This window comes from Heptranchias perlo, chromosome 18, assembly GCF_035084215.1.
Source record: "Heptranchias perlo isolate sHepPer1 chromosome 18, sHepPer1.hap1, whole genome shotgun sequence".
In the NCBI taxonomy this organism is placed as follows: domain Eukaryota; kingdom Metazoa; phylum Chordata; class Chondrichthyes; order Hexanchiformes; family Hexanchidae; genus Heptranchias; species Heptranchias perlo.
In genome coordinates, this window is record NC_090342.1 from 15137046 (window position 1) to 15153534 (window position 16489).

Genomic DNA, 16489 nt, shown 5'->3' on the forward strand with positions numbered 1-16489 from the left:
TACATTAGCCTCCCTCCCAGGCTCGAGCGAACCGTTGAATAAATGAGCAAGGAACTCAGTTAGCACAGCTCACATTTCTTTCAGAAACCTCTGGTAAATGCCGTCTGGACCAGCAGATCAATCTGATTTAAGAGCCCTTATTCTCTCCAATAACAAATCTGCTTCCAATTTAACACTAATAGCGTTAGTGTCAACCACACACTCCATTAATGGTAACTGGGCACAGTCTACAGGAGCCATTTACAACCTCTGCCGTGTCCTGGGAGTCCACTTGAATCTGCCCTGAGGAATCCTTTAGCAGCCCAATGCAGTCCTTTATCACCCTCTTCTAACATAACTAAAAAAGATTTTACAATTGCTACCACAATTAGCCACAACCTGCTTTCCTCATGACCATTTGGCTTTTTTGATAGCAGCTTTTATTTCCTTTAGCGAAGCATGATACCTCTCCCTATTCTCTAGAGAGTCTCTGAGTGACATTTCTAATTTAATGCCAGTTTGTGGCTGTTTTCTTTTGTAAAGCCACACCCACCAACAACTAGTGTGGGAATGTCCAAACACAATTAAATTGAGACCATTACATATAGGAGACTTTGTAGATTAGATTCAGAGGGCCAAAGGGTAAAAGAAAATACACGAATTTGTGATATCACCTAATCCTCCATAGATTGAACATGGTGGAGAAATTGTGCTTGCCCAAGCAACTGTATCATGATTTGTTTTAGCTTACAATTGTTTTAATGCTTTGGTGGGAATTTTCACATCAAATCAAATGTGTAAGACTTTGAAGAAAAATGTATCTTCTCCTGGTTTCTTACTTGCTTTCCTCATTCCAACATTGCAGAGTTAGTTTTTCTGCTTTACCTTTTAAGTATTTGGGTGTTAACTCACATTGTGTAGTTATCTTAAAATGGATTTGCCTGAAAAATCCCATCTGTAACAGTAGAATTATCTTTATGAATGTTGGGCCCACGAGGTAAATCCAGACACACCCACTGATTTACACGCTACATCTGCATACTTTGTCTCTTCCCAGCAGATGTGAGTTCAGCAGCTATCATAAACTTTGTACAGGAATGTAAATATAATCCTAATATAAAATCTGGAACGCTTCCTTTCTGTCACACAATGTGAAACTGAAAGGAAAATGTTCATTAACTGTAACAAGTTTCTGTATCGAAGATTCAAACTCTGCCCATAGATCTCAAATAATGAAGCTCTGGCCATACAAGTGGTTTAGCTTTGTGATGTTATCCAAACCCCTTGATTGTTATAGTACAGCATATTTCTCCTGCCGAGTCAAAAAGGAAGTAAACACCACAGTGAGTCCATTACATTCAGACTAAACCTACAGTTACATTTATTTACAAATAAGACACAAAAAGAAACTCGTCATACAATTCACCTTCAGGCTACGAAGTTGAGCAAAGGTAGTTGATTTCCATCTTGAGTCTAGTTATTTCAAAACTGCCTTGGACTAAAATATAGATTTCCTTATGGATGAAAGCTCTGCTTTCATCACAAGGGTTGTCATCAGTTTCAGTAAGTAGAGAATAACAGACACATTTTCAAATCAATACAGTCATCATGCAATCAGAGTATTAGAGCTGACAGGAACACTCTTACTGATGTCTTAGTTAAGATCAGTGAACTCAGCACAGACAGAGGATTGAACCTGAGGCCTTCTTGATCTTTATAACTCAGTTACACACTGCCTGAGTCACAGGGGTAACCCACGTCTATTTAATTTTTTTCCAAAAGTTTTACATTTATAATTTAACCCACCTTTGAAAATTGATAAATCTTGCAGAAAGGAAAATCTGAACAGAAAGGGAAAAAATCCATCAATTATTTTTTGAAAAATTCCCAGAAAAGCAACATTGTAGTGTCAGCTAAGATGGAATATTTTTATCACTCAAGATCATTGTGTGCAACTTAATGAATATAGAAGAGAGAATAACTGATCAAAAAAAGTGGCACAGACAATTCAGAGGAAATTCAAGATTCCCGACAGGAGTTTTGTAGTTTAGATGTTTGCAAATTAAACAAGCTTTTAGGCCCATTGCAAGTACTGGCTTTGTATGGAAACTACCCATCTTGTTACTTGGATGTACATCAACGTCCCAGAAGATGTTGAAATTAAGATCAATATGGAAAAAAGACTGAAAACCCATTTACCAGCAAAATCATGTAGTGGAATCTGGAAAGCCAATTCTTTTGTCATCTGTGGAATCTAGAATTGGATTAATCCAGAATCAATTGGACTTCTTCCTAGGTTTGCTAGCACTGTTGGGGGGGGTTTAAACTAACTTGGCAGGGGGATGGGATACAGAGTGGAGCTACAATAGGGGGTGATGTGCAGCCAAATATAGAGAAAAAAACAAGTCAGCTTGGAAGACAGGGCAAATATGTGAGGGCAAGGCTGGATGGCATCTATTTTAATGCAAGGAGTCTTGCGAATAAGGTGGATGAACTGAAGGTGTTGATAAACACATGGGAGTATGATATTGTTGCTGTCACAGAGACATGGTTGAGGGAGGGGCAAGACTGGCAGCTCAATATTCAGGGGTACAGAATCTTCAGGCGAGACAGAGGGGGAGGTATAAGAGGAGGGGGGGGGTCGCAATATTAATTAAAGAATCAATTACTGCCATAAGGAGGGATGATATATTAGCAGGTTCCTCTAATGAGGCCATATGGGTGGAACTTAAAAACAAAAAGGGGGCAAGCACTTTGATGGGAGTGTACTATAGGCCCCCAAACAGTCAGGGGGAGATAGAGGAACAGATATGTAGGCAAATCTCAGAAAATTGTGCAAATAATAGGGTAATAATAGTGGGGGATTTCAACTTCCCCAATATTAACTGGGATACTCAGAGTGTAAAAGGCTTAGAGGGTACAAAATTCTTAACGTGCATCCAGGAGAGCTTTTTGAGCCAGCATGTAGAAAGTCCTACAAGAGAGGGGGCGGTACTGGACCTAATTCTAGGGAATGTGGCCGGCCAAGTGGAAGAAGTGCTAGTAGGTGAGCACTTTGGTGACAGTGACCATAATTCGGTGAGATTTAAGGTGGTCATGGAAAAGGACAGGGAGGGGCCGGAAATAAAGGTTCTAAATTGGGGGAAGGCCGATTTTAATAGGATAAGGCAGGATCTGGCCAAAATGGACTGGGATCAGCTGCTTGTAGGAAAATCCGCATCGGAGCAATGGGAGTCTTTCAGAAGGGAGATTGAGACCATACAATGGCAACATGTTCCCGTAAAGGTAAAGGGTGGTTCCAAGAACTCCAGGGAACCTTGGATGTCAGGGGATATACGAGAATGGATTAGGAAAAAAAGGAGGGCTTTTGGCAGATACAAAAGGCTAAAGACGGAGGAAGCCCTAGAGGAGTACAAAAAGTGCAGGGGGATACTTAAAAAAGAAATTAGGAGATCAAGGAGGGGCCATGAAATAACACTGGCGAGCAAAATAAAGGAAAATCCTAAGATGTTTTATAAGTATATTAAGGGTAAGGGTATGACTAGGGAAAAAATAGGGCCCATTAGGGACAAAAATGGCAATCTGTGTGTGGAGCCGGCAGATGTAGGAGGGGTTCTAAATGAATTTTTTGCATCTGTTTTCACTATGGAGAAGGACGATGTAGACATAGAAATACGACAGGGGGACTGTGGTATACTCGAACATATTAACATCGAGCGGGAGGAGGTATTGGCGGTTTTAGCAGGCCTAAAAATGGATCAATCCCCAGGCCCGGATGAGATGTATCCCAGGCTACTGTGTGAGGCAAAGGAGGAGATTGCGGGGGCTCTAACACATATATTCAGAACCTCTCTGGCCACAGGGGATGTGCCAGAGGACTGGAGAACCGCTAATGTAGTACCATTATTCAAGAAGGGGAGTAGGGAAAAACCGGGGAACTACAGGCCAGTGAGCCTCACATCAGTGGTAGGAAAATTATTGGAAAAAATTCTGAAGGACAAAATTAGTCTCCACTTGGAGAAGCAAGGATTAATCAGGGATAGTCAACATGGCTTTGTCAAGGGAAGATCATGTCTGACTAATTTGATTGAATTTTTTGAGGGGGTGACTAGGCGTGTGGATGAGGGTAACGCAGTGGATGTGGTATACATGGATTTCAGTAAGGCCTTCGATAAAGTCCCCCACAGGAGACTGGTCAAGAAGGTACGAGCCCATGGAATCCAGGGTGCCTTGGCACTTTGGATACAAAACTGGCTTAGTGGCAGAAGGCAGAGGGTGATGGTCGAAGGTCGTTTTTGTGACTGGAAGTCTGTGGCCAGTGGGGTACCACAGGGATCGGTGCTGGGTCCCTTGCTGTTTGTGGTCTACATTAATGACTTGGATATGAATGTAAAAGGTATGATCAGTAAGTTCGCTGATGATACAAAAATTGGTAGGGTGGTAAATAGCGAGGAGGATAGCCTCAGTCTGCAGGACGATATAGATGGGTTGGTCAGATGGGCGGAACAGTGGCAAATGGAATTTAACCCGGAAAAGTGCGAGGTGATGCACTTTGGAGGGACTAACAAGGCAAGGGAATACACAATGAATGGGAGGACCCTAGGCAAGACAGAGGGTCAGAGGGATCTTGGTGTGCAAGTTCACAGATCCCTGAAGGCGGCGGAACAGGTAGATAAGGTGGTAAAGAAGGCATATGGGATACTTGCCTTTATTAGCCGAGGCATAGAATATAAGAGCAAGGAGGTTATGATGGAGCTGTATAGAACACTGGTTAGGCCACAGCTGGAGTACTGTGTGCAGTTCTGGTCGCCACACTACAGGAAGGATGTGATTGCTTTGGAGAGGGTGCAGAGGAGATTCACCAGGATGTTACCAGGGCTGGAGCGCTTCAGCTATGAAGAGAGACTGGGAAGATTGGGTTTGTTTTCCTTGGAGCAGAGGAGGCTGAGGGGGGACATGATTGAGGTGTACAAAATTATGAGGGGCACAGATAGGATGGATACTAAGGAGCTTTTTCCCTTCGTTGAGGGTTCTATAACAAGGGGACATAGATTCAAGGTAAAAGGCAGGAGATTTAGAGGGGATTTGAGAAAGAACTTTTTCACCCAGAGGGTGGTTGGAGTCTGGAACTCACTGCCTGAAAGGGTTGTGGAGGCAGGAACCCTCACAACATTCAAGAAGCATTTGGATGAGCACTTGAAATGCCATAGCATACAAGGCTACGGACCAAATGCTGGAATATGGGATTAGAGTAGACAGGGCTTGATGGCCGGCGCGGACACGATGGGCCGAAGGGCCTCTATCCGTGCCGTATAACTCTATGACTCTATGACTTTGAAGATAATTGTCATTCAAGATATAGGCAAAGTTGAAGCATGCTAACACACTTTTTTTGGCAGTTTCCCAAACTAGACATTTTGGGATCTGATCTTGAATCGCATTACAGCAGTAATTAGTCAACTGTGTCCCATTAGGTGCTGCTGAGAAATCTTAAAGAGAAGGGTCACATTTCTCTCTTATAGCCTTTCCCGAGAATATCATATTTAGTGACTGGATTTTAATCCACCATTGAATCATGAATGGCTGGCCTTATTCCTTGAGTGGCCAACTGTGAGAGTTATTCGCAGGGTTTTGAAATCTCACTCTTTGTGCGTAGGTCACAAAATTCTATTTATGCAATTAAGCTAATTACGGATGAATGTGACCAGGATACATATACCTTTGTAAAATTATGTGATCTAATCTGGTACAAAGTGTCTCTCCACTTGCTGTAGAGGTAAGTAGTTTTTATTTAATGGATCTTTATAAGGTTAATTACTATATTGCGATATTTAAGGGGATCCATTCTGATTATGTATTTTGTATTTTTTGTATTCAAAAGCTGCAGTTTAAAGAATTTGAAAGGATGCCTGGGGTTCATAGTATCATAGTATCACAGTATGATGCAGCACAGAAGGAGGCCAATTAGCCCAGCGTGCCTGTGCCAACTCTTTGAAAGAGCTATCCAATTAGTCCCACTCCCCTGCTTTTTCCCCATAGCCCTGTATTTTTTTTCCCTTCAAGTATTTATCCAATTACCTTTTGAAAGTTACTATTGAATCTGCTTCCACCACCCTTTCAGGCAGTGCATTCCAGATCATCATAACTCACTGCGTAAAAAAATGTTTCCTCATGTTGCCTCTGGTTCTTTTGCCATTCACATTAAATCTGTGTCCTCTGGTTACCGACCCTTCTGCCACTGGAAACAGTTTCTCCTTATTTACTCTTTATCAAAACCCGTTGTCATTTTGAACACCTCTATCAAATCTCCTCTCAACCTTTTCCGCTCTAAGGAGAACAACCTCAACTTCTCCAGGCTCTCCACATAACTGAAGTCCCTCATCCCTGATACCATTCTAGTAAATCTCCTCTGCACCCTGTCTAAGGTTTTGACATCCTTCCTAAAGTGTGGTGGCCAGAATTGAACACAATACTCCAGCTGAGGCCTAACCTGTGTTTTTTGAAGATTTAGCATAATTTCCTTGCTTTTGTACTCTATGCCTCTATTAATAAAGCCAAGGTTCCCATATGCTTTTTTTTAGCAGCCTTCTCAACTTGTCCTGCCACCTTCAAAGATTTGTGTATATACACCCCCAAGTCTCTCTGTTCCTCCACTCCCTTTGAATAATATAAATTGTGGGAGCAAAGTTTTAGTTCAAACCTTGAATCTTGGCGATAGCCTCAAACACACCATCCTTTTCATTGTTTTGATTTTCCATTTGAATTGTGATCTTCTATTGCAATTTTCCTGACGGCTTATTAACCACTACTGTTATGCTCATCAGATTCTCCAAAGATGATTTAGTTGCATGACAGGAAGATTGACAGGAAGGTTGTAAAGATTGTAATCTTTTTTCTCAAGGAATCGTACACCAGCACAAATTTTTATGTCGTCCACGAAGTTGCGGACAGTACACCCAATTCCTTCATCCAGCTTTTTTAAATAAGCAAGATTGTAAAGTGAATGATTACATGAAAATGTGTAATATATGCTATAATTTTGGTATATACATGGTTCGATGAAAATGCCATTAAACAAATGAATGATGTTTAGTGCCTTTGTGTATTATAAAATGAACGTTAGTTGTACAAAGTAGCAGTAGCTTATTTTTCTCTCTTAGGTCAGGATGTCACTGGAGCACTAGAGAATCCTTTTGTAGACACTAGTATGCTGGAAGCATATATTAGCAATGACCTAGAACCAGGAGCCATGTAAGTAGTCCTGTGACATGGATGACTTGTGGGAGTAATATATTTGGTGGCATGACTGATTTGTTTCACTTGCATGTTAACTTGACTTTGAATTGCAATTGTGGTTTTACACTTATATTTATAACTCATTCAGGTTTAATGAGTGACTCAAACTATCACACGTATTTATAAAATTGGTTATGAACACATTTTGACTCATAAATGTATAATTATGACTTTTATATAGATGCTCCATCAATTAAATTATTTCTAATGTTCTATAACTATAAATAATCATTGAAATATGTTAAATTGTTTTACTCTGGTTTATTAACCAGGTAATTATAAGCTGGAATTTATATATCTTAAAGTAGCGTACACTTTCCCCCCCTTTTTTCTCCCCTCCTTTCTTAAACTCATGCAGGGTATGGTTTCACAGTGCTAGTTCCGCTCCAGGATTTTGTCCATGGTCACTGTTTATGTGTGAACCTGTAAAGTGAGTGTTGGAGCTCTATCTAACTGTGGTAGGGGTAGGGATGGGCAATACACAGCCAGGCTTCACCTTGTCCTCGCCCAATTCCATACTGGATGGCGATCAGGAACAGGATCCCTGCTTCTTTTATCTTTTGCTGCACGTTAGCCTGAGGCAAATTTTGGTGTTCCCATTGCTGACGGGCTGAGATCCGGGATTAACATGGGATATTCTTGGTCTCTATGCCTTAGCATTACATCAGGAATTTACTCACTGAACCATTAGTGGGGTCTCAATTCCTTGCTCTAATAGACCTTCTGGAAGTGGTGTCACTTCTCCCACTATAATGCGCGCAGGAGTCAGATCACAGATCCAACTTCTGAGTTATATGGTCACATTTGCATTGATGTGAAGCATAAAGTGCTAAAGCGCAACAATGTTATGTTTGATTTAGTGTACATTGCATTTAAGTTATAAGTTTCTCTCTCAATGCAGTACTTTACCAGATTCACCACCAGATTCCGGATCTGAGCGCTGCTCACCTCCACAGATGACAGGTATGTGACATTTCCATACAAGATGCAGCTCCAAATGACTAATGTTGAGTTTTATGTATGTGTGTAAAACAAGGCTTTTGAATGGGTGAAAATTTGAAAAATGTAAGATAGGATAAACATATCATCTTAATGCTTCTTGTTAAAGTGCTTGCTTTGTTGGCCTCAACATACATAAGTTATAATAACTACAGATTATATAATGATTCAAAGTTTACTTTGTGGTAATTACTTAAATAATCTGCCTCCACTGACTAATCCATCTCTTCTGTTTCTTCTGGTCTAAAATTTCTGCACCGGATCTCAGTCTTTCTTTTATATTTCCTTTTCCCTCAGTGCAGTCTCTTTGTTCTGCTCTATATCTGCTTCAATCTGTGGCCTTGATATCCTGGTTTGATTTTCCCTCTCACCTTGCCACAGATGCTTCCTCTTAAATTCTGCTAATATCTAGGTTTGAAATACACCCCTAATCCTTAAAACCCACCTCATTGACCAAGCTTTTAGTCAGTGCTTCTAATATTTCTTTCTTTGGCTTGGTATCAATTATTTCTGATTACGCTTCTGTGAAGCGCCTTGGGATGTTTTCAACGTTAAAGTCTCTATATAAATGCAAGTTGTTGTTGTAATCAGCTTTGTAGTTTCTATCTGTGTTTTTTGATTTGAACTCCTTATACTTTGTCCAGTCTTCTGTACTTAGTATTGGTTCCCTGTTCCTAAAGATATTTATTTTCAGAAACCTGCTTTTCTTCCTATTAACTCTTCCCTCTCCCCACTACTGATCAACAAAACTCTTTTGTACCTTTGGGTGACACACTAACTCTTAGCTCAGTTACAGCTTAATTTCAGATTAATTGGTAATTAGAAATACATGGGTTAATCATGGTAGGCTTGGATAGACAAGGGAGCATATGGTATAACAGAAAATGTAGCAGGATGGAAAGCTGGTTGACGGACAGGAAACAAAGAAGGTTAATGGCTATTGTTCGATTGGAGAAAAGTTGGAAGTGGTGAATGACATGGGTCAGTGCTGGATCCATTTCTGCTCCCAGTACCTATAGATAATTTGGTTTGGGCACAGTGAATGCAATAATTAAATTTGCTGATGAGGTAAAAATTGTGAGGACTCAAAGGCTTGAGGAAGACATGGTTTGGCAGAGTGGGCAAACAAGTGGAAGGTACAGTCTAATGTGGATCAGTGTGAGTCAATACATTTTGCAAGAAAAGGTTAGGAATGGGAACATACACTCAATGGAAAGACACTGAAGGTTGTGAATCAATGGAGATCTAGGGGTATTGAGTACATAATCCCCATAAGTACAAGTGCAGGTAGATAAAGCCATATAAAAGGCCAACAACATTTTGGGTTTCATAAATGTAGGCATATAGTACAAGAGTAAAGAAATAATGATGAATTTGTGTAAAACATTGATTAGGCCACAGAGCACTGCATGCATTAGGGAAAGGACATTAAAGCCATAGAGATGGTACAATGTAAATTCCCCAGGGTTGGGAAACTATAGTTAAGGAGAGAGACTTTTTAAAATATTCATTCTCGGGATGCGAGTGTAGCTGGCAAGATCAGCATTTATTTCCCATCCCAATTGGTGATACAGCGGACTGGCTTGCTGGACCATTTCAGAGGTTAGTTAAGAGTAAACCACGTTGGTGTAGGACTGGAGTCACATACAGGCCAGACTGAGTGAGGATGCCTAGTTTCCTTCCCTAAAGAACATTAGTGAACCAGTTAGGTTTTCACAACAAAGCAATCCGACAGCTTCATGGTCACTTTTACCGATACCAGCTTTTTATTTCCAGATTTGAATTCCAATTTTCAAACTGCCATGCTGAGATTTGAACTCTCGTTCTCTGGATTATTAGTCAAGGCCTATGAATTACTAGGTCTACTGGTTCCATTTGCACTGGAGCAGAGAAGGCTAAGAGGAGATTTAATTGAGGTTTTTAAAATTCTGAAGAGTTTTGACAGAGTGAATAGTGAAAGACTATCCCTCTGGCTGGGGAGTGAGTAATGAGGGATCATAGAAAGGTTACAGCATGGAAGGAGCCATTCGGCCAATCGAGTCCGCACCAGCTCTATGCAAGAGCAATCCAGCTAGTCCCACTCCCCCGCCCTATCCCCAAAGCCCTGCAAATTTTTTACTTTCAAGTACTTATCCAGTTCCCTTTTGAAGGCCATGATTGAATCTGCCTCCTCCCCCCACCGCCCCCCCCCACCAACCCCCCCAGGCAGTGTATTCCAGATCCTAACCACTCGCTGTGTAAAAAAGTTTTTCCTCCTGTCACCTTTGGTTCTTTTGCCAATCCCCTTAAATCTATGTCCTCTGGTTCTTGACCCTTCTGCCAATGGGAACGTTTCACTCTATCTACTTTGTCTAGACCCTTCATGATTTTGAATATCTCTATCAAATCTCCTCGCAACCTTCTCTGTTGCAAGGAGAACAACCCCAGCTTCTCCAGTCTATCAACATAACTAAAGTCCCTCATCCCTGGAATCATTCTAAGGCCCCTGGCCCTCTCTAAGGCCTTCACATCTTTCCTGAAGTGCGGTGCCCAGAACTGGACACAATACTCCAGTTGTGGCCGAACCAGTGTTTTATAAAGGTTCATCATGACTTCCTTACTTTGTACTCTATGCCTCTATTTACAAAGCCCAGGATCCCGTATGCATTTTTAACCACCTTCTACGATTTGTGTATATATACCCCCAGATTTCTCTGTTCCTGTACCCCTTTTAACATGGTCGCTGAGTGACAACGGAGATTAAGAAGAAATTTCTTTATGTAGGAGCATGGGATGCTTTGCCGTAGATAGTGACTGTAACAGGGACCGTTGCATCTTTTGAGGGAAAGCTGGATAAATATTTGAAGCAGAGAAAGATGCAGGGCTATGGAGAGAGAACGGAGCAGTGTGAAGAGTTTTGAATTGCTTAAGTATAGAGCTGGTGTCATACACAATGGGCCAAATGATCTCCTTATGCGCTGTAGGCTTCTATTGCTGACCTGATGTATGTGTGTGGCTGAACAATTTAAGATATAATTTTAGTTTTCGCTATCTTATCAAACCCAGTTTTACAGGGCTCATTCCTTTGAATGAAAAATGGCAGAAATGCTTTGCAATAGTATGATGCTGAAGTAATTTAATATTTTATTTAGATGTGCAGTATGGTGGTACATGGACAGCTGGAATTCATCCCCAAATGGGGCCGCCGCCTTCAATGAGCCATCATAAAGCTCCATGTAGATATAGTGAGCTGCCTACTCATTCTAACTTGCCTCAACAACACAGACACAATGGACGTCGGGAAAATGTTGTGAAGCCTGATGTAAATATGCCTCCAAGCAACAGTTCAGTACCTCTCAGCTATGGGGGTGTGCCAAATCTTCCTGTTCAACAGAGTACCAATCACCACCCTGAGTATGTCACATTTATTTAAATAATAAAACAACATATTGTATTTGAGTTTATATTCCAGTATCTGGGGAGATTAAACAAAGTCTAATTTATGTGTAATTGTTGTCAACATTCACGTTGCATTTTAGCTCATTGAAATACTTTCGATTTAGAACCAAGAGAACAAATGAACTGTCTAGTCCAGAAAAAGTAAATAATTGCAAAATGGTTTGTACTCAGCACATAATTCCCAAAATCTACAATTATACGAAATGTATTATACTGATATTTGACAGAAATTCTTGTGTTCTAGATTTTTGATTGAGCATTCAAAAAAAAGGAAGCATTCGGACCTATGTGAGAATACCATTGATCATGTGTGGAATGATATTCAAAGTCAAGAAGACAGCAGTAGGTTTATGCTGGATGTATTTTGATTTTTTTTCTTTGAATTTGTCCATGCGTGACAAGTACGGAGATTTCTATATTATAGTTCTTATAAACTCTAGGATAAATTTGATATAAAGATGATTTCAGCGAGCTGTATCTTTGAAGGAATTGCTTTGTCTCTGTGATAGTGGAATGGCCAATATTAATGGCCAAAGATTACTTGGTGATAAGGGAATTCTCCCTTCGCAAAGCTAAAATAGGCAGAGGTATAGACAAAGACATTGGTGGTGATTTTAAACCCCAAGAATGGGTGGGTTGGGGACGGGTGGGAGTTGAAAATAGTTGTTTTGTGGGTCGCGACCGCAACCCAATTTAATGCTGGCGCGTAAAAGTACAGGCTTCCCACTGGGAATGCAAAGTCAGAAAATTTTGCGGTTGTGACCCAAAAAATCAACTATTTTCAATTCCCATTTACCTAGCAAGTGGGAGGCCAAAAACTCTGCAACTGGTAAGACAAAGGGCAGTGAGACACAGAAATAGCAAGCAAGTAAGATGGAGAGAGGCCATAGAGTAAAACCGGAAAGTATGAGATCCAAGTGAGATAAATCAAATGTGGCCTCAATCCAGAGTTGTATCAACTTTGGATGAGGGTTAAATTGGTTAACCCCGGAAAACGGGAGCTGGGATTAACCCACGCCTGGTCGTTGAGATGCAGGCAGAATGTAACATTCGTATTGCCTGGTGATTGCAGTGATTGCTGCATGCAGCTGGCAGTACCTCCGCTGTTGATTGGCTGCAAGCATCAGCAGGGGGCCCCGATATCAGGCATGGCTAGCACTACTTAGAGGCAGCCTGCTCCTCTTAAAGGGGAGGTGCACTGTGGCAGCAGGGAGACCTGGAATTGGTGTGACATCTAACTCTGTGGTGGAACGTACTGAAGAATGGCTGGGCCTGCGAGAGAGCATACGCCAAGGTTCTCCGACGACACACTGGAGGCCTTGGTGCAAGAGATGGACATACGGAGGGGCATCCTTTATCCGCAGAGGGGCAGGAGGCCCTCTAAACACATGCTGAAGAAGCAGTGGGAGGAAGTAGAGCACAAGGTGAATGTCAGGAGCATCGCACCACGCACATGGATGCAGTGCAGGAAGAAGTTCAGTGATTTGACACGAGCGATCAAGGTGAGTGATTTCAACCGTAAAGTGGCATATCCTACCAACTACACCACTAGCTTCATCCACTGCTGCAGGCCTTACACCACCTCTCACCCACCTACCAACAAACTCTTTCCATCAGTACGCAACTCTTCAAATCAGATGCTGCATCTCACCCTCACACAGTACCACCCTTGCAAGCCGCACACCTAAAACTCACAGGTCACACATACTGGCAGCTATTCAACTATGACAGCCTCATCACCCAAACATCTTGCAGGACACTCACTGACACACTTCCCTCTTTCTTGCAGGAGAAGCTGACGCATAACAACAGGCAGCAGGGAAGACCTGGGGGAGGACAGGCACGGCTACACCTCCTCACCCCCATGGAGGGGACAGTGCTATCGATCATTGAGTGGGCTGTTGCTGCGGCCGTGGCCACTGGCAGTGCTGGAGGTATCGATGATTAGGGTCTCTGCATACCTAATCCTCTTTCTCTCTCCCCACTTCTCCCTCATCCCACAATCTTTTCTGACTCATGTACTGCAGATGGTGTGAGCTCGCACATCTTACTTTCTCCTCTCCCCTTACCACAACTCAACCCATGTCCTTTTGTCATTGCAGATATCCAAGAACTGGAACTGGAACCATCAGAGGAGGCAGAGAAAGATGACAGTGATGATGGAGACACACCGTCACTCGGCCTTACACTCGCAGCCAACAGTTCAGAGACTGACACTGTGCATACTTTAAAGGCTAGGTTAGGGGAGGGATCTGCATGTGGTAAGACACTGGGCACAAGAAGGAGCCGGTTTGGGGGGAGTGGATACTGCAAGTGCCAGCTTGCCAGAGGGTGAGATCGCTCACTAGTTCTGCTGCAGAGGAGTCAGATGATGACTTCAGTGGGCCAGGCTACAGAAGAAGGCTGATCGGCGTACACAACCAAATGCTTGGTGCACTGAAAAGCCTGCCAGAAAGCCTGCACATAATGTCAAGGGGCATGGAGGAATCCAACTCCAACTTGGCACAGAGCTTTGTGCAGAGCTTGGAGTCCATCCTTTCCCACATGGAATGGATGGTCACCTCCATCAGCACACCAGTGGAACCTGTTAATTGTATCATGTGATTTATATCAATTCGTGTTAATTGTATTCAGGTGGTGTGTGTCAATTGGGGACGCTGTTGTATCCTTTTTATAGGAGAGCTTATTGAGGGTGTGGTGTGTGTGTAAGGGGGATCTCCATGAATAAAGGCTTGGAAGCAACTGAAGTCCAGGCTCTGGAATTCTATCCTTCACCACTTGGCTTTCCTATTTATAACAGAACCCACCATGATACAGCGTCTGATGACCAATGTCACAGTTTCAATTGCAGCACAAACATTTGCCATCCAAAATCTGACTGCTGCGTTTGGAGCTCAGGCTGCTGCCTTGGAAGCTCAGACTGCTGCTTTCGTAGCTTTGGGTACCACTGTAGAACGGGCCTTCCAGGGCGTCACAGAAGCCCAGCAATCTGTTCTCCAGCAGATCACCAGGGTTGCTGAGTCGCCGCTCTGGGACAGTGGCAGTGGCACCAAGGAAGAGGAACTGCTGTCCTCTCTCAGGATGACAGCATTCCTGCTCCCACCCTTGCCACTCCTCCAGTGCCCTTGCCATTGTCCATTAGCCAGCCAGGCCAGACCGCTGCAGCCCAGGCCGAGATGGTGCAGCCTACAACCGGGCCCTTCCAGCCCAAAGCTGCTCGAGGTCCTCCTTCAAGGCTATCTACACTCTCCTCAGTTGAAGGTTAGCAGCTTTCCACCACCCATGCTCCAGCCACTAGGGATGCACCTCATAGCATTTGATGGTCACGTGGGAGTGGAAAGGTAAGGAGTGTGGGACTGTTGGTGATTGGGGAGGTGATGTTGAGGTTACTAGTATCGCTCATTAATAATCTGATCTCGCAGAGCCCTAGCAGTCAGGGCCTGTCTACCTTGTTGCCTCTCTGCCTCTTCCTCCACTTTCTGCTGCACTTCCTCCTCCTCCATCTCTTCCTCTTTTTTCTCTGTCTCTGGCTCAGGTTCTTGCCGGATAGGTGGTGGCAAGGGTGGTTCCCTCATAATGGCAAGGTTGTGCAGCATGCAGAATACAATGACAAATCTTGATACCCACTCAGCTGAGTACTGCAGGGCTCCTCCAGTGTGGTCCAGGCGGTGGAAGGGTTGCTTGAGGATGCCTATGGTGTGCTCGATGATGTTCCGTGTGGCAGCAAGGCTCTCATTGTAAGCTTGCTGTGTACATTCTGGACCGGAGTCTTGAGCCACTTCATGTGGGGATAATCCTTGTTGCCCTGTAGCCAGCCTTTGACTTGCCGTGCTGTTTGAAATATAGGTGACACGTTGGACTGCCGCAGAATGAAGGAGTTATGACTGCTACCAGGATAGTGGGCATTTACCTGCATGATGTGCTGCGTGTGGTCGCACACGAGCTGCACATTGAGGGAGTGGAACCCCTTTCTGTTCATAAAGATGGGCAAGTTGAGATGTGGAGCACGCATGGCACCCTGCATCATGGGGATGCCTGCAATACGAGCAAACCCTTGTGCTAGTTCATGCTGCTTGCCTCTGTCAAGAGGGAACATGATGAATCTGTTTCTCAGTTCATACAGAGCCACTGCGAGATGTTGCTTATGTCGCCAGCAGCAGCCTGAAAGGAACCAGAGCTGTAAAAATTAAGCGCCACAGTTACCTTGACAGCCACAGGCAATGCTGTCCTTGCCCTGCTCTGAGGCTGCAGTTGTGGCTGCAGCAGTTGACAAATCTCAGTCACGACCTCTTTCGTGAATCGCAGCCATTGGATGCACTGGTCGTCGCTGAAGTTGAGGTAAGAGAATTGGTCCCCGAAGGCCCTCGTTGGATATGGCCTCCTACTGAGTGCCCTGCGCCACCTCCTCCTCCTCCCTCTTCTGGCAGCTTGTCCTGCTTTGCGTGTCCTCTCTGCATGCTCCCAATCATGTTCAATTCCCAGAGGAAGCCCTAGCAGGCCACCCATGTCTGGCAGCAACCTTGTTCAGCACACTATTTTAAATGCCAGTAACAGTACTGTACGACCAGCCAGACCACTATATAATATTGCAACTTTCTCCAACTATAGGAAACTTCCACTAACACCCACAATTGTACCAGCAGCCAGAACAATTAATCCAGCAACTAATCTGTAACTCCTGCATGCTCCCTTTAATAGCGCTCATGGGGGGGGGTCCTTCATGCCCTTTAACTCCTGTTCAGCTATGCAAGGTTAGGACAGTGTGTTGGATGGAGTG

The 16489-nt window shown here is 43.3% G+C and overlaps 1 protein-coding gene across 1 annotated transcript in view; it reads left to right on the plus strand.

Moving 5' to 3' along the window:
• The window catches only part of LOC137334914 (myelin regulatory factor-like protein), a 66361-nt gene that overhangs the window by 7822 nt on the left and 42050 nt on the right, over positions 1–16489 (plus strand). Inside the window, exons 2-5 of the mRNA XM_068000001.1 lie at positions 7140–7230; positions 8177–8238; positions 11406–11667; positions 11957–12054. Of these exons, the coding sequence (XP_067856102.1) occupies positions 7140–7230; positions 8177–8238; positions 11406–11667; positions 11957–12054 (513 nt within the window). The remainder of the gene's footprint in view (positions 1–7139; positions 7231–8176; positions 8239–11405; positions 11668–11956; positions 12055–16489) is intronic.